Consider the following 26,921-nt stretch of genomic DNA (forward strand, 5'->3'; position numbering starts at 1 on the left):
TCAACTTTATTTTTTAAGTTTTTTTTAGGGAAGCTTTAAGGGAAATAAAGTGCTATGAAGAGAACAGCAGCTTCAAATGGCCTTACATTAACCACATAATATGTTTAAGGACAAAAAGTCCCTAATAATAAGAACACCAACCAAAAAATCAGCATAGAGAGTTACAGCTTTCATTTATTCACCCTCATGTAGGCCATTGTAGTGGTGTCTAATACTGCTGCTGGGGATCACTTTTGATACCAATGCTGGGAACTAATATTGGGGTCATTAAAATCATTGCTGGGGTACATTTTGTAGTCACTGACAAAAATACACAGACAAAAGTACAGCTGAACTAAATTTTTATTGAGGGCATCTACATACTGTAGTAATATTGAGGACTGCAGCTGTTTGGCTGGAATGTACCCAAACTGCAGGATCTGCATGTCCAATTTAGGCCAATAGGATGTTACCACATTCGTTCAGGCAGCCTTGCACTTGACTTTTACAGGTAGTGCTGCTGTGTGGTAGGTCAAAGAAGTCAGGGGAAGCACCTGGCAGGGTGAAGGCATAACTTACTGTAATAGAGGGGTTAGGGCTGGGGATTTTTTTCACCATTTAGATAACTTTATTTATAGACTGTCAGGCAAATAGAGGTGCCCATTACAACCCTGGGATATTTTTTAAATTGCAAATCATGTTTATTACTTTGAATGATGTGACAATGCTTAACCAATTGATGAAATAATACCCATCATCACCCCCCTTATGACTGAAATAGTGTTACATACTTTCTCTTGAATCTTTTCCCCCTGCTCCTGATGAAAATAAGTCACTGAACCCAGAATTAGTTTATGTAGACATTGCTCTTTTGTACCACCATGGCGCTCAAGCAAACTCTTCAATTTTAATTGAACTTAGACAATAAACATCGAAAGAGGGTTAAACATAGAGATAAGTAATGAAGTACTAAGATACTAAGGCATAGAAATCTTTAATTGGTATACTTTTTTTTTACAGCCCTCACTTACATAGATTCTCACAATGTTGCACCTCCATTGTATCTGGAAAAGTACAGGTATATCAAGCAGAACAAAAGTAACAACTACAAGGTATATCTGTACAACATCTAGATATCCTCCAACAAAGACATTTAATACAATACGTCACTATGACATTAAAAGTGCTAAGAGGATATTGTATAATCTCTTTATGTAGCTGCAGGAAAGTGGTGCTGTGCCATGCTGCACAGAAGTATGTGCCGTCATCTGTAGGCTTAATATTTGTGATGCTCAAGATGCAAGAACTGTGTGAGTTCACTTCCAATGATATACGTGTCTTATAGTTATCTAATGCTTCAATCTTCCCCGGCTTGAAATACAGTAACCATTTTATATTCTTGCTTCTGTCCTGAACATACCAGTGCAGACCTTGACTTATTATATAAACCCCATCAACTCCACATGTGAACTTTGCTGTCCTTCCCGTTGGCCGTATAAGAGACTTCAACTCCTGGCAGGAAACTAAACATACACCAGTTATTAAAGTATTGTAACATGAAACATGAAATGATTATGGCATGGTGTACTTACCTATACAGATAGCACAGAGAAGTATGGTATGAATCTGCATTTTTGATACCTTATGACCTATCTCAATAATCAATAATCAAGTATTGTTCTTTGTTAGTATGAACACCTAGATGAAACTACCGGTATGCAACTGTGTTTTTCTAATGAACATGAACATTTTTTTTGTACTCAACCACAACCACAAATAACAACCACACCGTATTAGGCGAAACACCTGACATACATATTGCAAAGCCACAACTGTTGCAGCAGTCAAAATCACACAGGAACTTACATTTATAAGTACTTAGAACTATTAACTGTGTCACTTTTTCCATGTCCTTTATAAAATTATATTATTAGTTTATTTGTTATAAAATTGAAATATTATTAATATATTTTACCCTCCCCTCCATACAAAAAAAAAATCTCAGTAACATTAGTTAAACACATTAAACTGAATTCAGAATCCAGGGTCTGCTTTTCCTGGAGACTCACTTTGGATAATATTTAAACGCCAGAATCAGCTTTAGAAAACAGTCCCTTGCAGTGGAGCTACCCTGTAAGCACATAGACATAAGCACATGTAGAGAGATGCAACCCTGTAAGTTTAATTTTTGATAGATAATTGTTTACAGTTGTGTGTTATACCAACAATACTTTAATACCCCTTATTTTTGTGGAGACACATGCTGAACATATATCTCTCAATCATTTGGAAGGTGAGAATCAAACATTTTAGCCCTGCATGTATTTTTTTATGTTTTCAAATATAAACTTTACTTCAGGTGTCTTCTGGATGGTAACATGCAGGTTTTTAGGACATCTAAATAGAGAGAGGTTCAAGAGAGCGATTTTTGGCATTTTTTATTCAATGTTATAAAAACTTTGTGTAAATATATATATTTTATTGTGAAAAAAATTGTGTATATACAAAAGATATGTATTCTCATCATGGATTGGGGTATCCCAGAACTGGCGCATTTTGTCTTTTTTAGGTACTAAAACTGACTTTATTCTCACGGGAGTTCCAAAACTTTTGCAGTAATGTGTAGGATAGTGGAGGGGGGAATTAAGCCCCACTGGACCCTATTATTGTATATTCCCTAGAAAAGGTAGTTAATGGGAAGGGTTTGCCTCCCGTTCCCCATTTAGGGGTTACAGGAGATAATGAGTTCTTGTGGAAAAAAGGTATTGTGGCCAAACTTTTAAGGTGGTAGAGTCCCAAAAACAGTTTACCCGCCTTCATGTAGAGTTTCTGTTCATACTAGCAGCAGTAAACCCTGCTGTGAAAAAAGGTGGTAGCCTATAGGTGATTTCACCAGCAGCATTGGTCTGATAATATGACAATCCCACATTTTCTGCTTTAGCTGTTCCATTGGAAAGTCCATGTAATATATATGTATAAATGAGGTTACATTACATTTATATATGTATAAATGAGGTTCTGTTTAGGATGATGACATATCCCAGGCTCACAGGTATTAGGTTAAATGAGGCTGTCTGGAAAAGAAGACAGAACATGGCGGCAACTGGCACTTCCTCCACGCTGGGAGAAAGAGGAATTTCAGGGCGACAGGGGACTCTAGATCAAAAAAGGACCAGCGCCATCGAGGAATCTTCGGGATTAAAAGTAAGTGTATTTTTTTTTTAGTTTAGCTCCGCTTTAAGTAAGACCTACTATATCTTCAAAAATCAACTCCAATTATGTGAGAAACATTATCTTAAGCTTTAGGACATTGGAGGGGGAAGAATGTGTATACATTATGGGACTCAGTAAATTCTATTGGTCACCCTGGTGCGGAAACCCCACTCTGCAAAGGTTACCTGATAATTTTGCGTAGCACTGCTATCACTGCTATTTCTGCAACTGGAGACACTGTTATATTTCCCCAATTCATTGTATTGTTTACAGTTCCAGAGATAATGGTAGTTGGCTTCCAGTGCTAAGCAAATCTTAGAAATTCACCACACTTCAGCCAAAACTAATTATCATTGGGAAGTTATTTTTTAGTTATTAATCACTATAAAATACTAGGGTTTGCACTTTGTTTTTCATGTTACTGAATAATCCACATGGAGACTTCAGTTACCACCAAACAAAACAATAATACATATCACATTTTATGTTTCAACAAAAAGTTTATTAAGGATGACACAACATTGAAAAACAGAATAGATATGATGGCATTTTCATACAGAATACACCATTTATTGAAATCAGTATGTGCAGGTAAAATATATTTTCTCTTTGTCAGGATAAATAGTGGTAATATTTTGTGAACTAAAAGGACCACCAGTTGTGTATTTATGTTGCGTTCACATTCAGTACTATAATGAAAATTTCACATTATTTACGAAGACATAATTTTGAATGCTTTGGCAAAGGAAACTAGTTGTGCTTTCAAGCAACAAACTAGTTAAGAACCACTATGCCAAACAAAAGAGAAAAAAGAAGCAAACCACTTTTCAATGATACTACAGACTCAAGAATCTACAAGAAAGAACAACATACATGATACATAACTGCATTAGATAGGTTTGTAAAGAACACTGAAAAAAATTGCAGCAGTTTCTCAGTTTTAAGACATAAAACTTTGTGGGTGTTGTTCAGTCTGCTCAGTTTACTATACAGTTACTAGTAAAAATCTTCTGCAGTACAGCAACTTGGTATATTATAGACTTAGTGCACAAGAATTCAATTTTGAATGTTGAAGAAAGATTAAGATTTTGTCCCACTTAACGAGTCACAATATACTGTATCTCTAGTTACTGTGTTAAAGTGAATGCTTTACTTCTAATATGCAAAATTCAAGTGAATATGCGTTGGGGATTATTCTGCATTGGTCATTCCAATGCAGAAATAATGTAAGCTTCAGCTGACCAGGTCTTGTAGATAACAAAAAAAGTGTTCTTGTCATAAATGCAGTCACTGAGCACCATACCATGACCAGCACATAACACAATTGCTCTGATTTATCAAGCTACACAATTACCTCTGGCCATTCCTTCAGTTCTGTTTAGCTTGTGTTAAGTGCCTTTGCAGCCTAATAAATCAGGGCATATGTGTGATAAAGGCCTATTAAAAGAACTGGAAGAAAAAGATAAAGACTTTTAACAAGAGATTTACATTACCTGTAACCAGTAGAGTTTATGCTATGATATTATTTTCAGCAACCCACAACACCATCCTGTTACTTGTGGACTAGAAGTCAAGGACATATGTTTTCCTTGTCTTTACATTGCAATAGAAGTTAACTTTGGACAAGGATGAAAGCACTTCTGTCGGCAGGACATTTGGCTCAGTGATATGAAGTGTATTATAGTTGGACAATAGCAGCATAATTACAATAATAATAAAAAAAAGTCTTCGGAAGTTTCTGCTTTGAAACCTTGGGTATTTTTTTTTCTCTCGTAAAGTACAATATATAACTTAAATAAATCTGAAATTTGTAACGACCTAGTAGATATATTTTAAGCAAATGGATCTGATGCTTTAAGAAGGATCCCTATAGTATAAGTCCACCAAATCACTGTTCTGACAAAGCACAAACAAACCAGTGATTGTATACAAGTGAACAACATGGATTTTGTTCCATTTACAATTCAGTACAATATAGCTTACTTCTTGCTTTCATGCTTGTTTAATTTATCATATGATTTGCCAAGCTTTTATTTTAGAACAGGCATCAGTCTTTACCAGCTAACAACGTAGCCCTAAGTGTGTCTATTCTTTCACAAGACGGAATAGCCCAAAAATGAAAGTCCACCAACATCTTCTTGTTCTTGCATAAGTTACTCAAGTTTTCGAATGAAATTCTCTGGGAATAGTCCCTTGTATGGGTCACACACTCTGTACTGTTGCCAATCTGATTCTTTAATGCCAGTAAGCCACCCAGCATCCTGCAAAAGAAAGGCGTTCTCATTAAAGGGGGGAAATATTTTTCCTGTTACATAAGACCTAATGTACACTTTTTACAGATCCACTAGGAGAATTTTGTTGGCATTTCGAGCAATCAATTCTTTAATGTGAAACTAACCTATAGACATTCTTATTATTCTTATTAAGCAAGTAAAGATTGTTCTCTGTAGACCAAAACCCTGAGCAATCTATCCTCAAAGAACATTACAGAAGCACTGATGTTTTAAATCAAACCTATCACTAATTTTTTACATTATATGAAAAGTGGCTTTTTTAATTTGAATTGGAGCACTCCCCTTTTGTTTTTTTAACTGCCAAGATGGTAAAGACTGAATGGCTGCCAGGTATACCTATGTCATGTATCCCAAGAGGCTGCAGGCTGCTCCCTCTGTGCACGCCCAATTTTGCAAAATTAGATGACTGAAGACCTGAACCTAAAAGAGGAACCGATGAAGACATTGACACCGGTGATAGAGCATGGGGAAGTGAGTTTAGTTCTGCTTTATTTTAGATCTCTTAGAAGATCAACTCTCTCTTCTTTCCCTCCCTATTACTTGCAAAAGAAACTTTCTGCTTCCAAAAGTGAAGATGTTCTTTACCTGTCATGAAATCTATGACAGCAAATATACAGTCTGTTAACTTACCAAAAATAATTCTAAGACAAACAGCCCTAACAACTGTTGGCTCATTTCAAATAAGGATTTCATACAGGTTAGGGTTTCTATGGCAATTAATAAGCTGAGACTTGTAAGGTAAAGTGGAACGAAATTCCTACTTCGAAAATTGACAATCAGGCTTTTGTTTTTTGCAGAAAGGGACAGGAGACTTTCCTTTTGCAATATCTATTTTTACCTTCTTGATCGCTGTCAAATTGCCCTACGGTGCGCATGTGCCAAGGATACCCAGCAATACCAGCTAAACATGCGTGTCCCGTGTTTACGTAGGAACGTAAACACGGGAGGCGTGTTTACATAGAACAATAAAATGTTCTATGTAAATTGACTGAATATTTTGTTTACAGTTTGTCTAATGTTACAGTTTACAGGTTACATACTTCTACTTGCAGTCAATATTGTTGACCTTTAAATGCTAAAGGTTTTTGTGAACTTAGCTTTCAGAAGTGCTGGGGTAGGTCAGCTAAATGGGTGCCAAATATGTTTTTTGTTGTTGGTTGGATGGAAACCTCTGCGTAGGAGTACTGAGAGATTCACCGTACTACAGGCTTGGATCTACAATTTGCATGATATATATATATATATATATTCATAATTCCTAGCTTTCAGTATACAGAGATAATACATGAAGGGGACTTGTTTCTTTCTGTTTTGCAGAAATCACCTTAAAAAAATCAACTCTTCTGGATAAACAATCCATTTCCTAACATAATAATAACCTAATGGTACAGGATTTTTGTTTATAGCTGCCCACATCTACACATCTCATACAATTTCTTTGTAATGCTTGCCAAACATTTTGTACAACTTTCAACCATTTAATACAGCTGTATTAAATAAAATTATAATTACCAGATCGGCTGCTGTAGCAGACCTAATTACCAGAACAACATCACCCCTCTTTAGATTGAGTTCATCTTCGTTTGCTGCTTCAAAATCATGTAGTGTTTCAACCTGCAATAAGTACATGAAATAAGTAATTGGTCCGATATTTCCCAAAAATGAAAAGGTTAAAGTGTACCAAAACTCACAATTTGTACTTTACATAAAAGGGTAGACAACAATTTTTTTGTTAGTGTTCTTTTTTAATGAAACACCCTTCTTAAAAAAAAAAAAAGTGCAGCATTGCCCCCTTAATTCTTGATCTGCTAGGCAATCAAGAATGAATGGGAGCGCAAAGCCTCCAGGGATACCTACATCACGTATCCCAAGAGGCTCCTGGGTGCCGGTTCATCAACAGGGAAAAAAATTGCAAATCTCTCGCATGAACAGTGAGATCGACAAGTTTTTTCCCAATCTACGTCGCCCGATCCAACGCCTGCGCAGTGCGAGATAGGGTGACATAGGAAGAAGTGTGGGTAAGAAGAGAGGAGATGTCGGCGCATGATGCTACCTCTGCGATGGGCCGAAGACAGATACCGGGACCACAGTAGATAGTAGATCCCTGCCCTGTTTTGCATTTTTAAAAAATTTTTAGGTTTAGTCCAATTTAAAGTTTAATATCTGTTGTTGCCGCTTCTCCTGCTCTATAGAAATAAATGGTAATTCAAGCAAAATAGTTTAGTTTAGTGAATATGGTAAAGCTTTCCTGATATTAGCCATCCAACCATGTACAAGAAAAATCTATTTTTCATGTACTGGAATGTGATCTGTATTTTAAGTTCATTTTCACCACGTTTATTTAGCTAGATGGAAATTTCTTTGCAGAGTGATAATTCATTGTTGTAAGTAAAGAGGCTAAGCTACTTTAAAAAATGTAACCCCCTTATGTCATCCGAGATTTCACCGATATATAAATATTTGTGGGGGAAACAACTAATTTGTAAATTGGTCATTCTATAGCAATATATCTTGGACAAAGCTGTAAAACCATTGAATATGGTTGAAGTCTCTATTTGCTTTTGGTTTTTTAAATCTTTAAAATCACAAGTGGTACTTATTATTTTTCAGAAGAAAACCTTTGAAAAAGTGGGATTGGAGTAAAAAAAATACTTAAAAACAGTCAACATAACATTGCAAGACCTTAAATAGAAAGTTAGGTGGCAACTCTTGGGATGTGCTGCTCTCAGATGAAGGAAGTTGATCGGTTCCATCACCAACATAAGGAATGGCATCCGTTTCATCTTCTACAACATTTTGCACTTGGGTATTCTCAACATCCCCATATTCCCCTTCATCCTCATGGTTAGATGCTGGTTCTATTACAACTGATGGTATGCAGGTAATCTCCTGGGTCACAAAATAAATACAAAATACAGATATTAACAAAAAGGTACTCATATTTCAGGTGATAAAATAGTAAAGACTTTTACAGGAATAAAGAATGCAAAATGTATTGAGTATATTCTGATTGCACAATATTACACATGTACTGTACGATAATAATTACAATAAATATTGTAATAAGATATTTTCTAATGTTGGTGACCACTCAGGTTATTTTAACCCTGATACTATGGCATTCAGCAATTCAGCAATCAGTAAGTGTATCTAAACAGGATAAAAAACAAGGAATTAGTCAATAGTTTGTGATACTCTTTATCATTTATTTTCACATCTAATTTAATACAGTTGACATTCAAAAATCAGGACACCGATAATCTGTTTACTTCTGTTTCCCAGCATGAATTTCGGATCGCATATTCAATACAGGGACTGCAGTACACTATTTGGCCACTAATGTTTTGGCGCTGTTCTGCAGAAACACTAGTTTGCTAAACTAAATTACACGTTAAGACGTCCCTGCTGCCTGCTCCCTGGAACTGTGCCAGATGTCTGCGGGTGCTGCGAGAAGAAGGCTGGCCTGTGTGTGGAGGTAAGTATAAAAAAAAAAAATCTGAGATTTTCTAAAATCTGGCGCACCTCAGGTACCGAGGATGCCTGATTTTTGATAGTCAACCTGTTCTTTTTTCTAATTTGTTCCTATGTTTCCATGCCATGAGTTTTTTTTTTTTTTTTTACAAATCATGTCATTTGATATTTAATAGTATTGCTTTGATAATTATTGCTTATGCTTTCCCAGATAATATAATATAAATATAAAAGAAATTCAACTATTGTTAGTCATCTTCCATCAACCTCTACATTCCATGTTGTGTTAAAATAATGAATATAACTCTTACATTAACAATTATTTTTTGGCTATTATTGAACTTGTCTTTATTAAAGATGTATATTAAAATTAAAAAGGAGTTTTACAAACATTCCATACCTGGGTGGTGCCAGTGGCTTTAGCACCATCCAATTCCTCTTCTTTTGTTTCTTCTTCTGTGATCTGGATTGATTCACCAGTTACCTCTTGACTTTCAGGTTCTGTCTAAAAGTGAGTAATTTATGTATTTAATATATAATTGGATAATCTTTTAGCAAATAATGCTACTCTCTAATCAAGAACAAAAATGCAAACAATGGGCCTGATTTAATAAAGCTCTTCAAGACTGGAGATGATTGACTATCATGGGTGAACCTGCGTGTTCTAGCAAACCTGGAACGGATCTGGTCCATGATTTAAAGCACTTGCAAAAATGGCAAATTACTTTTTGGAAATCCATTCCAGGTTTTCAGAAACACACAGGTTTTCAAATCATAGTCTATCTTCCCTGTCGTGGAGAGCTTTAATAAATCAGGTGCAATGACTTTTGACTACTTTCTAATTTTCTGCAAGACAGTTCTGGATCAGTCACTCAAACTTTAGGGGGTACAAATAAGAAGGTAGTGAAATAGCATTTTCAGGAAGTAGGTCAGAGAGGGAACCCCTACCCTTTTTTCATTGATGACAGAGGCTTATTAATAAAGTGTTCGTTAAAAGTTTGCATTTTTAGATAGATTTGTATTCACTATAAAAACTGTCAACTGTCAAAAATCAGCAACCTCTACATGCAGGAGAATGAGTTATGTTCCAGTTCAAAGAATAGTCTTGCATTTTCAAGGAAAAGTAGGTAAAGAATGCAAATTATTTTTACTGTAGAGCCTTCAGTAAGCAACAGATATATAAAACCCTTTACTCACCTTCTCTTCTACCCATAACATATTTTTCAGAGCAGGTGCATTAGGTACATACTGTCATTGCATAAACAAATTGCAAATTTGTATTTTTAAGACACCTACCTACTGTTCCACAAGCTTGTTGAGGTATATTAAATAAATACTAATCATCTTGCCTTTCCATGGTATACTATGAGAAGGTATGGTCAGCCTCCTATCTGTAAACTTGCTTGCTTTTTACCCAAAACAACTTTAAAATTAACTTTACGTTTTAAAGCAAATCTGTTTTACCCATTCAAGGCAGAGCAACAGGTTTGCTTTAAATCTCTTTCTATTCACAGTATTTTTTTCTCCACCCTTGGTCTCTCCCCTTTTAATCCTATTTGCCTAAACAAATATTCAGTACTACAGGGTATGGAGAATTATGTGGCTCACTGCACCTGACAGTGGTAGGCCAATTAGTGCTGTCCCAGGGGGATTACATGTTTCACTATAAGGTATGGCTCTGGCAAGGTATTATCAGTGAAGAATAAGGAAGGTGAGTATACTTATGGGCAATGGACAGGCTAATTTTTTCAATGTTTTTCCTAAAATCATATCATTGAGAACAAAAGCCTTCCTCCTCTTTTTAACTGCACTCACACAGCTTCTTGGTTTTACAGGACAAAGCTATAGACATACAAAGGGTTTTTCTCATGCTACCAAATGACATAATAAAGTATAATAATATGACCATAAATTAAAGTGTTTTTTCTTGGAGAATCTCTGTATTTCAATTAAATAGTAATAATTTACTATATAAATAAAGTCAATTTGCAACTAAAAATAATACACCTGCCATTACATTTTCTTGCCAAAACATATGGTTATAGAATCAATGGTTATAGATTTTACTATCAAGAAAATTATTATTACATAAATACCCTAGATTTTATTCAGGTAACAGTCATTTATCCATACCTTTAAACCGAAAAGATGTTTAAAAGATATGTCAAAATTTTTATCTACTAAATTAATTCTTACATATATATAGTCATATCACCTAGATTTAGTTTGATGCATGTCAGATTAATCTACAGATGCAATTAACAGTAAAAAAATATAAATGGTTGTATTCAGCTCGATAAATTAAATACAAAACTGACATTTGAACTGAATATAAGAGAAAATAATCCAACTGGATTCTTCATTAACAGGGCAGTGACATACCTTGCTGCCCTCTGCCTCAGCTTCTTCAGCTATCTTGGTTTCTTCTGGTTCAATAATTTCCTTTACAGGCAGGATACAATGTAATAAGCGTGTCAGATAGGACCATTTTATAGGATGGTAGACTCATATGAAAAGAAATATGAGATGAAGTATGGATTTATGGATGATATATCAGAGATGAAGTTAAAGCCCAATTGAACTTTAAGTATTTGGTAGCTAAGTGCATTCCAGGTCAAAATAAGCATCATCAAAAAAAAAGGTGTGCAAAGTAGGAAAGTCTTTAAAAGTTGGTCCCCTGCTAGTAAGTGGAACTTTTGCTCTAGAAGTCCCACATGAGCCCTATTAGGTGAAGCTAAATCTCTTCAATCAGCTTGATTTTGCAGATTGCAGGGCTATATCTATGACTCAGATAGATGAGCATACAGAGCTGACAGACAGAGCTGTTGACCCTCTTTAAAGAACCAGCTGTGTCCCATGGGCCCTTCTCTGCATCATCCTGAAGGGGAAAGGCTTTTCTACTCAGCAAAACAAACTGAGATACATTGCACACCCTTTCTTGCATAGTGAATATATCTGGCTGATTTCACCTGAAAGTTCAACATTGCTTTAGGAACATACATTGTGCAAACTCCTACTGCAAACTAAGATTTTAGTTTTGGGTGACATTGGTTAATTTACCTGGGGTAAGTTATCTCTCTGTGCTTTTGTTGCAGAAATAACATTCTACACTTGCCAGAAGTGAAATTGTATGCATAGCCAACCCTTTTTTGGGGGGGCGGGTGCTAAAAGAAAGATTTAAAACCTCTGCCTTTTTATTTTACAATAGAAAGTAGAAAAAAATCCCCAGAATGTGGGAAAGTCCCTTTTTAAACACATTTCAGGAGAACAGGTGTCCTCATTGGGAGACTTCAACTGTTGGTCTGGTTAGGACCATAACATTTTTAATTTCCCATCACATTCTGTCTTAGTTACCGTGATCACCAGGACAAATATAGGGATAAATCTCCCCAGAAGACACAAACAGTAATAAAAATGTGATAAATGTGCTAATGTTTTACTGCTTAAATCATTCCAAAAAAGGATTAGCAGTATAGGTTACTGTTGCTCAAATATGTAAAGTGTAACTGCAAGAAGATTATCTTTACATATTTGCAATACACAAATATATATATATATATATATATATATATATATATATATATAATGTAAACTTGTGGAGAGACTTACTATAGGCACAATTAGTACCTGTATTTGACCTGGTATCAGCCTCTTGTAGTTTCCTCTACAGCAGAGCTTAGATTTAGGGAGGAAGATGCATGCAGGAGCCAGTCAGCAGTTTTGCAGTGCTAACAAGGATCATATTTATTGATGAAGAGAACAGAATTAAAGAGATATAAGCTCATCAATCTGCTTTTTTCTTTTGATGATCAGTTACATGTTGATGTGGGTAGGGGAAAATTGAAAAGACCTGTTAAGTTGTTAAACTGCAGCAAAGAAAATCCAGTCTAGCTCCCTGTTAGTTAAGGGTATGCTGTACAGAAAAAAACATTAAGTTCATTCATTATTCATGCTTTACTCCATCTTTGTTGTCCCTCTCATTCTATATAGCATGCCTGCTGATGTTATTTGGGGTTTACTGCACAGACTGCATACCCATTATAGCTGATATTACAGGACTGTCGGTCATGTGACTACATCAAAATAACAAAAAAGGTAAAACAAACAGGGTTATTTTTTATTAGATAGAATAAGCTGGTGGGAAATCTGAGCTTTAACACTACTTAAACCATAGCTCCCATCCAGGCAGATCTCTTTAATTCTCATTCAATATTAACAAACACTTAAGAATCCAGCTGTTATACCGCATTAAAATGTGTTATTCTAGTAGGTGTCACATCCCTGTATTTAAATATTAACCCTTCTTTTGGTAGACATAAAAACACAGAACACACTGATACTTTCACATGAGAAGAGAACCCCACATGAATACATAGGGACCCTAAACTCTGGTAACAAATAATTGCAACAAATATCAGTATTTTTGGAATTGGAGCATTTTGAAAGAGTACGTAAAATGTTCAATCATATTATGAACAATTTAAAAAATCCTTATATTTATGTCTATGTACTTCCTATTTTTAACAGAATATTATCATGATCTCCTTCTCTGAATTTTTTTTTGTATGAAAACCATCTTACAGTTGTATAAAGAAGTTCTTGAATGTGCCCCAATTTTGTAAATAAAATATCAACTAATAACAGAACACATTTTACTCGATACAACATAGCTTACAAATCTTTTTCCATGTGTCTAAGTTTCTCTGTTCTTTGTTATAATAATCATATCTAAAACATGAAATATAATACCAAACAATAATAAATTATATAATTTAATTTGCTTCATAATATGATCACTTTGCATTTGGGTTTGATTTTTTTTATTTTCCGTAACATCTTCCAATATTTCATTATTATTTTGCTTTCCTAGGTTTCAAAAAGTAGTTATCATTCTAATATTCCCTTTGTCCTTCCACTGCTTGTCCACATGTCCAGGTTCTCCCATAAAATTTCTCTCTTACTATCTTTGGCTTTTTGTGGGTCAACTCTAAAAGCTTCTTTAGGAATCTTTTTTTAGAATTGTCACTTTCACAACCTTTGCCTCATTCTCAAAACTACAGTTGTCTGAACAATTCCTCTTTATTTTTAAGTATTGACTAATTGGTAAGACATTTAAATGTGCAGTATTATTACCTAATGTTATTATTGCTGGCTGTTTCCTATACAACTTGACCGTACACAACACTGGACGTTTCACTACGTTATTGATAAATAACAAGTAAAATATTGGTATTTTGATACGAAACTGTGGCCCTCAAAGGCATTCTTGGATTGGATAGTTGACCATCTTTGACACTCAGACGTATTCATGAGATATCCCCTTATCTTATAGAATCTTGACTATACATTAGACGATTTTGTACATGACCAGGTACACAATTGCTTCTATTGGCTGGTGGTTGTCGGAGGAGCTACTTCTGATCATACACCCCTAAAAAAAACCCAGTCAATAGAAAGGCTCCCAAATATTTACTAACATGAGCACAACTGTGTTGTTATAGAGATCAGCAGTGAAGGTTTCTATAGGCTAGTGACTGAAAAAGGTGTTTTCTGACATTTTCACCCAGGACAATTTTTCAAGAAACAGGCATTCCCAATCAATGATCAATCCACAGAATATCGACATATCAACAGTGCCATGATTTGTCATAGCTTTTTCCTTTGCATAAATTTAAATTATTAGTTTTATCATAGCTTTGGTTAAATTCAAGTTAGTTTCAGACCTAATGTCTAATCCATAAAAAATGTCAACTAGTGTATTGCAGACGTAAGTTATCAAACACCTTACTGAATTTAATTTTTTTTAGATATAAACTTAATAATGATCTAAATAGTGTTTTATGTTTAATAAAATGCTGTTTTAACTTTTACTAAGAACCTGGCTAATGATTTATTGTAGAACAAAATAAATTTTTAATTTACTGTTGATTGTTAATTAAATCTCCATTTTAATTTATTTTTGTTTGTTGAGATGAGAGGGTTTCATTTTTATAGCTACAGGATAACATGTTGCATTAGCATCAGCCCAAACATAGGAAAATATCTAAATATGTTATGTTTACAATGACTGTATTTATTCCTTTGGTAGGTGGTCCAACTTAATAGACAGAAATGAAGAACACCTACCAGGTTTAAAATGATTGCTATATAGGTCATGCAATAAATCAAAAGAAGCTGATCACTTCCTATAAAATGTTGCATTGTTCTCAATTCTCTCTATGGGCAAAACAATTCAGATCTTTGTAATAGAGATAGGTAGAGAACGTGCTCTGACACAGAAGCAGTATGGCAAGGATATCATTCTAGGACAGGAAATGTGTTACTGACATTACCACAAGGTAAACAGAGAAACACATTCAGCCACCACATGAAATGTAATATATTTATGCTGTGGTTTAAATACACTTTAAGCTATGCATTTATTCTAACATACAAGTGGGTCAATTGTAAGGAATCATATTCTGTATAAAATTATTATTGGTCTGAGGGGATGCAGTTATGAGATATAAGCAGCATGGAATGTGATGGAATGGATTACATGAGTTGATGGAGCATATGAGCTGATGTTTCTTCTGACTCACCACCGTCTTCTCTGCTAGCTCAATTTGCTCCTCAACTTTAGCACTTTCATCAGGAACATCAGCGACGGGTTCTGTGTCCTCAGCACTGGTTTCATCAGGGGCAGCTACATCAGGCTCCACCTTGTTTTTCCACAATGCAAAATAATGTAAAATTTGAAATTCAGACACCCTAATATGAACTTATGCCAAGGTTGTTCAGTTTAAAATATTATTTTTTTCTAGATAACTTTAAAACAGGGCCTCAACTACCGCTGTAGTTAAACCCACCGTAGAGTAATTCATCTTCAAATTGAACAACTAAGGCACTAAAATCAGAACTTTGCCAATTACTTTCCTTGGTGAATAGAATCTAGGCAGGCCATCATCCTTTTATTGTTAATACACATCATTTAGTTTTATGTAGCTAGAAAATTGACTGAAAGAGTCTTTGTGTTAGGAAACGCTTATTAGCATTTCATGATGTGCACCAATGCAGTATCCCACACCGCCTTTTTTTGTCCAGCAGTATCGCAGCAGAGAGAAGAAAAAGCAGCACCTGCTTCCTTTTAGCCACGCATTGTCATCCCCAGCACACACTCTAAAGGAGTGCATAGCTGAAATGTTTTTAGAGGCCGATTAGTTCCTGACTCTATCCTGCACTGCCATTGGCTGCTGGGAATTTGTTTATAGCCTCCGTCACCAGTGCCTGTTGTAGCCTTAAGCTAGGCTGTCTTGCTGCTGGTGTGTAGTTCATTAGATTTACTGTTGCTGACCTAGCCTAATTCTGACCCTGTAAGTTTATGCTGCCTGGACTGACCTTTTGCCATTGTGTACCTCATCTAGTGGACAGATTACCTTTGTATGACCTCTTGCTCTGTATTCTGGACTTGTCTCTGTTGGAATCTTAGTACTGCTTAATCTGTGGACTCCTGGTCCTCTGTCAGCCCTTCCCCAGACACCATCCTTTGCCCACTAAGTCCTGGAAGCAACTGTGTGCTGGGAAACGCAACCAGTTTCCCGGGATCTTGCTATAGGTGAAAAGTGTGGGGTTAGATTTGGGAACTGGAACTGTGTCTGGCGATTATTGTTCCTGGACCAGGGCCTTACACTTTGTTGGGATATTTAAGAATAATTTACATCACAGAAACTGAGGGCTTATTTAAAAGCTTTTTAACTGCTTGTTCAAGATGTGCAAAACCATTAGATTAAAGATATGCAAAAATCGAGCTATTCCTATAGTCTGAGCACAGCTGTTTCAACTGTTTTCACATTTCTATGTAAATGAACTTCAACTCCAATAGGTAAGTGCTGTAAAAAACTTATACAGTTGGCTGGGACATTTTTTTTAAATGCCCATAAATTATATCATATATAATATATATTATATAACATGTCATAATGTCAGTATTTAGTTCCAGGTTCACCATTGTGCTTGTCTGCTTATTTGTATACCTGTTTCTCCTTGCAATCATGACTTTTTTGTTTTGCTAAAACCTAATTTTGAGTGTAATGACTGAAATCATTTTCTATCCAGAAAGACTAAATCTTTGTTTGAGGTTGAATTTCTTCTTAGAAACATTAGTGGGGCAAATATACATATAATAATTATATTATTACTAAACAGAATGACTGCACACCAATACTTTTGTGTAAAGTTTACTCTGTGAAAATTAGAAAATGCAAAACTTGTACTCCAGAGATTTGGTAAAAAATGTAATCATTTTTGTTTACTGTGAACATCATATGGAGCTAAAAATGTGTTTTTAATAGTTCATGATAATAAAAGGCTTACCGTTACTTCAGCACTTGGCTCTGTCTGTATTTCAAAGAGAGATGTGGAAGCATCAGGCTAAAAAAATTTACAAATAAACATTAACGTAATAAAAAGTGATAAAAAACTGAAAATTCAATGTAATCAAATTTGTATTATTATATAGTAATAGCTTTAAATTCATTGGGTTAACGTGGCAACATTTTCAAAGATTTAAAAACAGTTTATGTAGCTCATGTATGTATGTAGCTCTGCATATGAGCTTACTGTTTATCATCTCTTCTTTGATTTCTCAGTGGTGGTGGGAGACACTACCAAACACTAGCACAGCCCAGAAAAAACAAGACAAATCAATCAAAGCAAACCTGGAATGGATCTGGTCCAGGATTACAGACATATGCTAGCAAAAAGCAAATGAATTTGAAAAAAATCCATTCCAGGTTTGCTGGATCACCCAGCTTCACTGATGAAAGTGTATCCTCTCCAGACTTGGAAAGCTATAATAAATCAGGCCCATTGTGCTCATACATTTATGGCCACACCCTTTTTGCACATGTATTGTTAGGCCCTAATTTGGAAACATACTTTAGGCCTCTTTAGTTAAGTTAACTTAAATTACTGCATTGCTAATTATTTAAAGGTACACACAGAATGCCTACAAAGCCTGACAATTTTTTGTGATTCAGAATAAAAAAAGGCATGCATAAAAACTTCCATTTGCCTCCATTGCAGGCTGTAAACCATGGGCACATTCTTTACAGATAAGTTTCAATATCTCTTTATATGTTTTGCAGCTCTGACCAGACCTGCATGTGTCACATATTATAATCTGCCAAAGCATACAGACAATATTTAGCATCATCAGGGTTTTTGAGAATAAAAAAACAGCTTAGTTCAGGAATATATGGGAATAAAAATTAAAAAAATGTATTATATATACAATACAGTTTTTTTACTTTTTCTTTTGTGTGTGAATTTAAAAATAATACATTGATCTGACATAGCCACTGATCTCTTTTTATACTTTAGTATCCTTTTTACAGTAGGGGGTGCATTCTTCCTTTCATAACCCTTAGCCAGCATAACATCTTGTCTTACAGTACATCTGATCACAACAATTATCACATTATTTATTTATCACATTCTTTGTACCTGTTACATTATTTCACCTTGTTGCTAGGTAACACAAGATTTAATATTTAGTGCGCAGGTAATGCTCTAGCAGATGTTTTCTACTTTCCCTTTACAGTTTAAAGAACATATTCAGGCAACAGGTGAAGAAACTTTACCTCAATAATATAATACTATAATATATGTAATATATAATATAATATATATATAATATAATATAATGACAGGGTGTCAACATGCTTCATTGGAAAAGTGTGCAATAGGGTTTATATCACACCCAGATTCAGGCATTTCATGCATTAAAAGTTCCAGGAAAGGTAGGCTAGTTTTCCATAGTGATGTAGGGTCCTGAAGCTAGTTAGGGAAGGGATGGGAGGGTTCCCTGACCACTTGGTCCATGTCTGGGTTCTTCCTGTCTGTGCAGAAGTAAGCACAGGTGTATTGTTTAGGTTAACAGGCCATGAGTTCAGGAAGCTTTGTATGCAGTAGGTAGCTAGAGGCTGCCGAGGAAAGAGCTCCACAAACACTGTTGCCAAGGGAAGTTCCCAGGGACTGAGCTGCCCCATTTATACTTATGGACTTTGTGTTTTCCTTGTTTAGAATAGATAGGGTTGCTGAGTAAGTTAGGCAAGAGCCAGATAGCTAATGGGTATTTTGCTGTTTTATTTTGGGCAACTTGCTAATTACGAACGAGCAGACACCTGCTTGCACTCCACCCTCTCGCACGTTTTTCTGGTCGCAGCCTTGCGATCTCCTAGGTGAGCACCTAAGGCAGCTCACACCATATTTATAAATGTTACATGCATATGTGTGATATTAATCAAAGCCAGACAAAGGGTATTTGGGAATTCTTTACACCTGGAATAGGAATCTGAAAAAATTAACTAAAAGACAAAATAGTTCTAAGATCTGTGCAGGTTATTATAATTTGTATTTTAATGACTAATTCTGCACATGTAGTGTCCTGTTTATCTTTGTTTATATGTTAATCAGAATATCACATTATATGGAAATTGATCTTACCTGTGTGAAACCATTGAAAGCACCACTGGATGCCTGAAAGAAATGAAAAAAACATAACATTAACATTTAAAATTGTCATTGATGAAGTATCCTGATGAGGTACAAGGAAATAGGATGTCAATTATGTACAACCACAAGAGGATTCTATATCTAAGAGTCTAATAAAAAAATCAATGGGAAATATCACATTCTTGATGAAGACTCAACAGGAAACGGCACGTGATCAAGTAATTTCTAGCTTCAAAACTGCTTGTCCATATACAATTAAACTGATTTCAATTTATTCTACATAAAAATATGCAATATTTCTTCGTAACCCTTAATCTTAATTTCATAGAATTTACTTTGTATATACATCTTCTGTAAAACATTATTTAGCAAGTTCAACTACTTTTGGTGAAACTATGCTTCAATTTGTTAAAACACAAATGTTATAGCTATAGCTAAAATGATAGATTCCTGTTGCTTAACAACAAACATAAAGAGAAAAAAATGTAAAGAAACAGTTTAATTTGAAAATACAAATAGAACAATTAGGGAAAATATGTAAATGTAGCCCAATGGTTCCATGGATACTAATTTAAGGCATGCTATGGTGCGAAAAGGAACAGGAGGAAGCAAGATGAGCACAACAGCATCAAAATTGGAGAGTAGAGGGTGCTATGTTATTGGAATAATGTTTGGGAACCATGTATGACAGACACATTTGACATAAAGCTGCAGAGACTTAGAGCCTATAACAATAGACTGTAATATAATATGATAAAGATTCTTTTGGAGTCTCCTTTCCATTGCCATCTACTTTTTAGAACTTTAAAATGCCAAATAAACTTCCATGTGATATTTTTGTGTGCAAAAATCTAACGATGTTAATAATCTATGACTTTTAGCAATCTAAGTAGGCCATGATAATAAAGGCTAATTTGTCAGTGCTACTGCACATCACTGTTTCTGGCACCTTATACTAAGGGAAGCACTATAATAAGCTACAAAGGAGGGTCATAGAAAAAAGGGTATAAAGCATAAGGTCCACTATCATGAAGGATCTTTACTAATCTAAGCACTGGGGAAAGCAGAGGTACCTCTTCTTTGTCTAGCTCCTGGTAGAGAAATCCATATCTCCGGTTAGCAATTTCATCTTCTGACAAATCTGAGCTGTTGGTCTCATTGTCCCTGGGGCTAGAAGGACGCTCACAGCTAACATTCCTGGTTTTTCTTACAGAAAACATAGCTGGATGACTAGTGGTTGTTTCATATTTGCCCCAAGGCTGGTTCACAGATACACTTTGGGTTTCGTTTTCATTTTCAGCTAATGTCTGTTCATTATTATTTAAATTATCAGTGGGTTGTGAAAACCAGGCCTCATTCTTATTTGCTGAATTTAGATCTGGGATCGAGAATTCATGTGTTTGGCAGTCTCTTAGATAAGACTCACCCCATGAATCTGTAGTACAGCTTGGATCCCAATTTTCTGGCCATATCTTGTCACCGTCTATGCCAAAACAACTATTAAATCCAGTGTTTGATATAATTACATCATCTGGAGCATCTCCCTTCTCATCTATATGATAGTTACTTGTGTTATCACAAGAAAGGTCACTTTTGTGTATATATATTTCATCGCCTGATTCATGAATCATGGTGTTGCTGGTTACAGTGGGTTCAGCCCTATTTTGATCAGTATATACCTCCGTTCTTATAACTGAAGACCTTAAGCTTTCTGTTTCACTAACACACTCTTCTGCTGGAGTTTTATAATCTGCCAAATAATCTGTGTTAATTATTTCTGTATTGGTTAAATCACGTCTCTGGTGTTCATTAACCAATGTATTTATTTCCTTGTTACATTTCAGACAACCTACATCAGTTGCATCTTCTGTACTGGTGTTTGATGATGTACGTTTCATTTGCTGAACATCTTCTTGGAAGATATCTGCATCAGTTTTCCCAATGGTTTTGTGGTCGGATATCAGATAATCCAGATGTTCTTCCTCCTCATTTTGGGCTGTATCAGTATTATCTCCTGAATCCATATTATAAATATCTGTGCCTTCTGTCAGGTCATATTCATATTCATCAAGAGGTGTCATAGATTCATTTTCAATGTCCTTGTCTTCTTTGTACTGCATATCTTCAAGTACACTGTCATCACTCATCAATACCATATCGTGATTTGACATTTCCTCCATGGATGGTTCCTCTTCCATATTGTCCATATTCCCTTCACTTATCTCAGATGAAATAACCTCGTTTTGAGAAACAAAATATGTCTGCCCTTCCCATGAAATGATATTTACATCTTCAGCATCAATTGATTCATCCTGCCTATCTATGTTAATCTCAAGATCTATGCTATTCAGGGCTACATCAATATCTGATGTATTGAATTCTTGTTCAGACCCACAAGCCGGGGTCTCAGCCATTGCTAGATTACATAATGACAGACTTTCTGAAGAGTCAGGCTTTATGCGGACAAAAAGGAAACAGAGAAAAATATGAGAACAATGAAAAGATGAAAGCATATGAAAATGAATGTTTAGTTGACATATAATAAAGAATTTGAATGTAAATTGAAAAAATAAACAGTGAAACACACAAGGGGCCTGATTTAATAAAGCTCTCCAAGGCTGGAGAGGATATACGTTCATTGGTGAACATGGGTGATCCAGAAAACCTGGAATGGATTTCTAAAAGACATTTGCTATTTGTTAGGAAATGTTTTTAATCCGGGACCAGATCCATTCCAAATTTTTTGGATCACCTAGGTTCACTGATGAAATTGTATCCTCTCCATTCTTTTATAAATCAGGAGAGCTTTTATAAATCAGGCCCAATATATTTAATGTCCATGCACACTGAGCAACATACTTACTGGCTGGACTAGTTCAGTGTTTGTCTGCTGAGAAAGAAAAATGTAACAATATTGATGACAAAGTATAGATTGTGTTTTATACTTCATTTACATATTTTAAAGAAAATATTCAGTGTGTCTACGTGCTTTTTCAGTTTTTTTAAAGCTCTTCAAGACCAGATAGAGAAGAGAGACTATCATTGGAAAACATAGGTAATCCAGAAAAATCATTTGCTTTTCGCTGGCAAATCATTTCGGCATTGGACCAGATCCATATCAGATTTGCTGGATCACCTAGGTCCTCCTTCTAAAGTATATATTTTCTATTCATAGAAAGCATGAATAAATACAGGTAAATGAAAAACTGTATGTGTATTTCATATTAACAACTTATCTTATCTTATCTCTGTAAACAGAATACATCCTGAATCAAATGTTTATTTAAAAAATGAACATAAAACCTAAAACCTTTTACTAATTAACATTTTTTAAAACTTGTAAAGTAGGGGCTTGGTATAAACAGTAATGAAACTGAAAATCTGCACACATTCAATAATGTGGAATCATTCACTGCCATTGAACGCACATTGACCTATAAAATTCTCCACCATATGTTGGCTAAATGTCAGACTCATAGCTTTATAAATATCCTTCTTAAAAACAATAGTCAAAAACAATAAAGCTTATCTTTAAATATTTATTTAGTATTGGTATATTATGGTTTGCTAAAACTTGTAAATTATTAGTGCAATTTAGAAACTTCTTGAAAGATTTCATATATATATACTTTTTTAATATACTATTTTTTAAATTATTCCAAATCCTGTTCATGTGTCAGATAATGATCGTTTTCTAAGGTGGAAATGTCCCTTTCAACTGCCAGTAACTAGAAACACTGGCTGCTGTGTACAAAACAATTAGCCTATATTTACCTAACTAAAATCAACAAATACTACATTTAAAAGGCTAAATCTTACCGTCCATAGGTCCCATGGCAATGTCTGAAAAAGAGAGAAATATAATGAAATAAAAGATCTCATTATTCATATCTTTGATAAATATATATATATATTTATATATATATATATATATATAATAAATCACATTAAAGAGAAAAGAAAAGAGAGCCAGCAAATCCTGATACACATGAAATAATTATCTACCCCCCGCCCCCATTCCACCCCTGGTCCTGTTGTGCTTGACCACAGCCCAAAAGGGTGGATAGAGAATGCAGCACTCTACCTGTGGAATAAGGAGCAGAACAGCTACAAAATAAGCACTAATCAGGCTATAATTCATGTGTTTATAGATGAATGCCAATTGTAAAAAATGGTTGCACTTATATTTAAATAAATAACACTTAAGGGTTTCTAAGTGGAAACTAAAAGTATTGTGAAATATGTTTGAAAAGACGATTTCCTTTGCAATATGTGCTGTGGTTAGACAGAGGTCTACAATACAAATGGTAAATATCTTTCCACCTATTTCTCATAACATGCTTAGCATACTAAAGTGGGCTGCTAGCGGATGTGCAGATGTACCTCTAGCATCAACCTACATAAAGGGAACAATAGATCATCCGGAAGTCCAATACAGTCCAGTTAGTCTTTACCTCTAGAATAGTGTTTTGTGACCTTTAATTAACTTTCAGGTTTTTAGAAAACCCCTTCTATAATTTCTGTAATTTCTATATCCATAGCTCACAGTACATTAGTGTGTGTTAAGAAACAAGAATGCCTCTTACATTGCTGGCCAGTGGGAAGAATGCCACGCTGACAGATAGCAAAAAAAGATCATTGGTGTTTGTTAAAGTGACCTGAGAGTCAGAAACTGCTCATTGCTCAAGGAACCCCTAACCTGTGAACCCTAGGGATCCATGGAACAAGGGTTGAAAAACACTGACCTAGAATATTCACCTTCACCTATAAACATTGGGATTGATCTGCTTTTAACAGTTGAAATACAGACTGTATATAGGAGCTTTTCCTTTTTTGGATTTTTGATTGCTTGCAAAACCTACTACAGAGGTCATCTGCAGTAAAATGTATCTCAAACTGATGTCAAATCAGTGCCATTGGGCCTGGTATATTAAAGCTCTTCAAGGCTGGGGAAGATAAACTTTCATCAGGGAAGCTGGGCGATCCAGCAAACCATGAATGGATCTGGTCAGGATTGAAAACATTTGCTAACAAATAGCAAATAACTTAAGAAATCAATTCCTGGTTTGCTGGATCACCCAGCTTCACTGATGAAAGTGTATCCTCCCCAGCCTTGGAAAGCTTTAATAGGTTAGGCCAATTAAAGGTAAAAGCCTGTCCACACAGGCCCTAAAGAAAAATGTGATCCAATGGTACATGTTACAATCTCTGTACAATGACCCAGGTGTCATAATCAAAGTTTTAAATTCCAGCCTTAGCTGCACACTTATTAGAGAGTGATTAGATAGTAAACTATGGAACCGAGGATTTTACTGGATTTTTAACTATGGACCACACTAAATGGTTTAATAAAAGAACCGATTGTTAACATTTTTTTTTTTATGATTACTTCATAAGTATCATACAATCCTCTTCTTTGTATATTTTTTAGAAAATTGCAATTTAGGCATGGTTGTAATTAGGACAGTTTCATGTTACACAATAAACAGTTTATGTTCTCTCATTTGACTGTTTAGTACTATAAACATATCTTTATATAAAATAATTTGAGACATTTTATGCCATCTTGTGGTCATTTTAGGTTATGATTATTATACAGACTTCTAAAGGTACATTTTATGTTATTATAATATTCTATTGTATTGATGTTATACTCTAATCACTTTTTATTCTCCCAAAAGGAATCATATATGGTCACATCCAGGAAGGCATATTCTCCCCAAAAGACCCCCAAAACAATCGTCATCACATGCATAAGCGTATGGAGTATCTCCACGAGTAAATATTCTTCATGAGGGGTGGTATTCCCAGAAGACAATAAAGAACAAGGTGCTTGCACAGGCAAGGTGGAAGACAGGGAGTCACTTTGTGCTGGGTTGCCACCAGAAAGTGCTGGTGACTTGAAGAACCTTTAGATATTTGTAATTCATTGTTAACTTTTTTAAGGAGAGCAGAGATTATACAATAAATTAGTCTTGGAGCCTCTTCTCGAAACAAAAAAGATAAAATGTGAATGTTTTTTCATTCCTTTCAGAGAACATAAAAAGAACTGTAAAAGGTTGTCACTTTCTCTGGACACAAATGTTAATTACTGATTTCTATTTCCATATGTCCAATGGCATTTATGGTCTTACATTTTGCAATCCATCATTGATGATGAACATTGACAAATTTTCAATTGTACAACAACAAATTGCTTGTAGTGAAATAATTGCTTTGTATATTGACTAATGGTACTGGAAAACCTAAGGATTTCAACAGGAGTACATACCTGGGACATAGGTGAATGAGACTGTGCTATTCCAGTTGATGCAGCCTCTGGTTTGAAAGGATCAAAGTCCAGGTCTAGTAATGATTCTTCTTTCTTCTCCTCTGTAGCTTCATTCTATTAAAAAATGAATAGATAATATTAAAAATTGCCGATTTTTATTGCTTCTTTTGTTTAAATTAAGAGAAATTTGATAAACAGAATTGATTATATAGGTTTATCAGGACACATCTTCAGAAAAAGTGAATTTTTTAATGAAATGATGAGTATCTGCAACAGAAATGGATACATTATTTATACATTTATAAAAATGGTAAAGCTCCAGCTTAGACATACAAAACTATGATATAATTTTTTTAGAGCAATTTTTTTAGACCTTTTAGATAGGAGTATGAACATTTGGAGACTAATAATATTCATGCTGCAAAGGTAAAGGTAATAATAATTTATCTTCAGCTTTGGACAAATAAAATAACTGCAACTCAGCCTTTTTATTTGGGCTCTGCGGCAGAAATGCTGGCAGGTTGGTAGTCAGAAGGTAGTATCAATATGTAGAATAGGAGCAGGAAACAAATATTCTGGTAATAGGATGTAGTTGTGAATTGACTCAACATACAATCTGACTCAACTATGTATAGATGTTTAAAATTAAAAAATACTGAAACTATTAAGTATTTTATTTTGTCCCATAAACCAGTGTTTCTTGACATTTTCAACATGGAAGAACCACTTGAAAAAACTTCCAAGTCTTAAGGGAGCCCATACTTTAATTACAATATCCAAAGCTCACAGTAAATTAGTGTGATGATCAGTCTGAAGAATGTCTCCTACATTGTCCGTCAGTGGAAAGAATGTCACCTTTCATGAAAAGTTGGAGAACAGTTAATAGGGGGCATATTTACATGAATTTTTATATGTTACTAACCTGTGATGGGGTTGTCACATTGATCTCAGGCACAAAATTATCTTCAAAAAAGCTAATAATGTTTTCCTGCTGCAGTTCTTTTGATGGTGTGAGCTTCGGTAATGGAGGAACAGGAGGACCTTTTCTTAGCTGTCAAGAAAAAATTAATTATTTAATTTGTGAGACTCAAAAGATCATCATTTACCTTCCAGATACTAATTAAATTCTATCAACAAAGGATGACCTACAAAACATTCCTTTCAGAAATAGTGTTGTTAGATGTTACATCTGATGAGTT

General features: G+C 34.9%; 1 protein-coding gene and 1 long non-coding RNA gene across 9 annotated transcripts in view; both read right to left on the minus strand.

Annotated features, from left to right (window-relative positions):
- Positions 1-1,208: 1,208 nt before the first annotated feature.
- LOC140332047 (uncharacterized) lies at positions 1,209-1,695 on the minus strand. Its single transcript, XR_011921033.1, has 2 exons — positions 1,572-1,695; positions 1,209-1,502 (listed from the first exon to the last, which is right to left on the minus strand). It is a non-coding gene; the product is annotated as an uncharacterized lncRNA (long non-coding RNA).
- A 1,977-nt stretch (positions 1,696-3,672) lies between these two features.
- The window catches only part of AMPH (amphiphysin), a 99,274-nt gene continuing 76,025 nt past the window's right edge, over positions 3,673-26,921 (minus strand). For 2 of the 8 annotated variants that reach the window (XM_072412213.1, XM_072412211.1), the window contains 13 exons: positions 26,645-26,773; positions 25,723-25,836; positions 23,271-23,294; positions 22,315-22,341; positions 20,525-21,904; positions 19,443-19,475; positions 17,310-17,366; positions 15,539-15,658; positions 11,340-11,399; positions 9,358-9,462; positions 8,169-8,375; positions 6,999-7,100; positions 3,673-5,453 (listed from right to left, as the gene is read on the minus strand). In XM_072412213.1, the coding sequence (XP_072268314.1) occupies positions 5,346-5,453; positions 6,999-7,100; positions 8,169-8,375; positions 9,358-9,462; positions 11,340-11,399; positions 15,539-15,658; positions 17,310-17,366; positions 19,443-19,475; positions 20,525-21,904; positions 22,315-22,341; positions 23,271-23,294; positions 25,723-25,836; positions 26,645-26,773 (2,466 nt within the window). In that variant the 3' untranslated portion in view covers positions 3,673-5,345. The remainder of the gene's footprint in view (positions 5,454-6,998; positions 7,101-8,168; positions 8,376-9,357; positions 9,463-11,339; positions 11,400-15,538; positions 15,659-17,309; positions 17,367-19,442; positions 19,476-20,524; positions 21,905-22,314; positions 22,342-23,270; positions 23,295-25,722; positions 25,837-26,644; positions 26,774-26,921) is intronic. The other 6 variants (XM_072412218.1, XM_072412217.1, XM_072412212.1 and 3 more) reach the window with 5 other exon arrangements.

This window comes from Pyxicephalus adspersus, chromosome 5, assembly GCF_032062135.1.
Source record: "Pyxicephalus adspersus chromosome 5, UCB_Pads_2.0, whole genome shotgun sequence".
Lineage (NCBI taxonomy): Eukaryota > Metazoa > Chordata > Amphibia > Anura > Pyxicephalidae > Pyxicephalus > Pyxicephalus adspersus.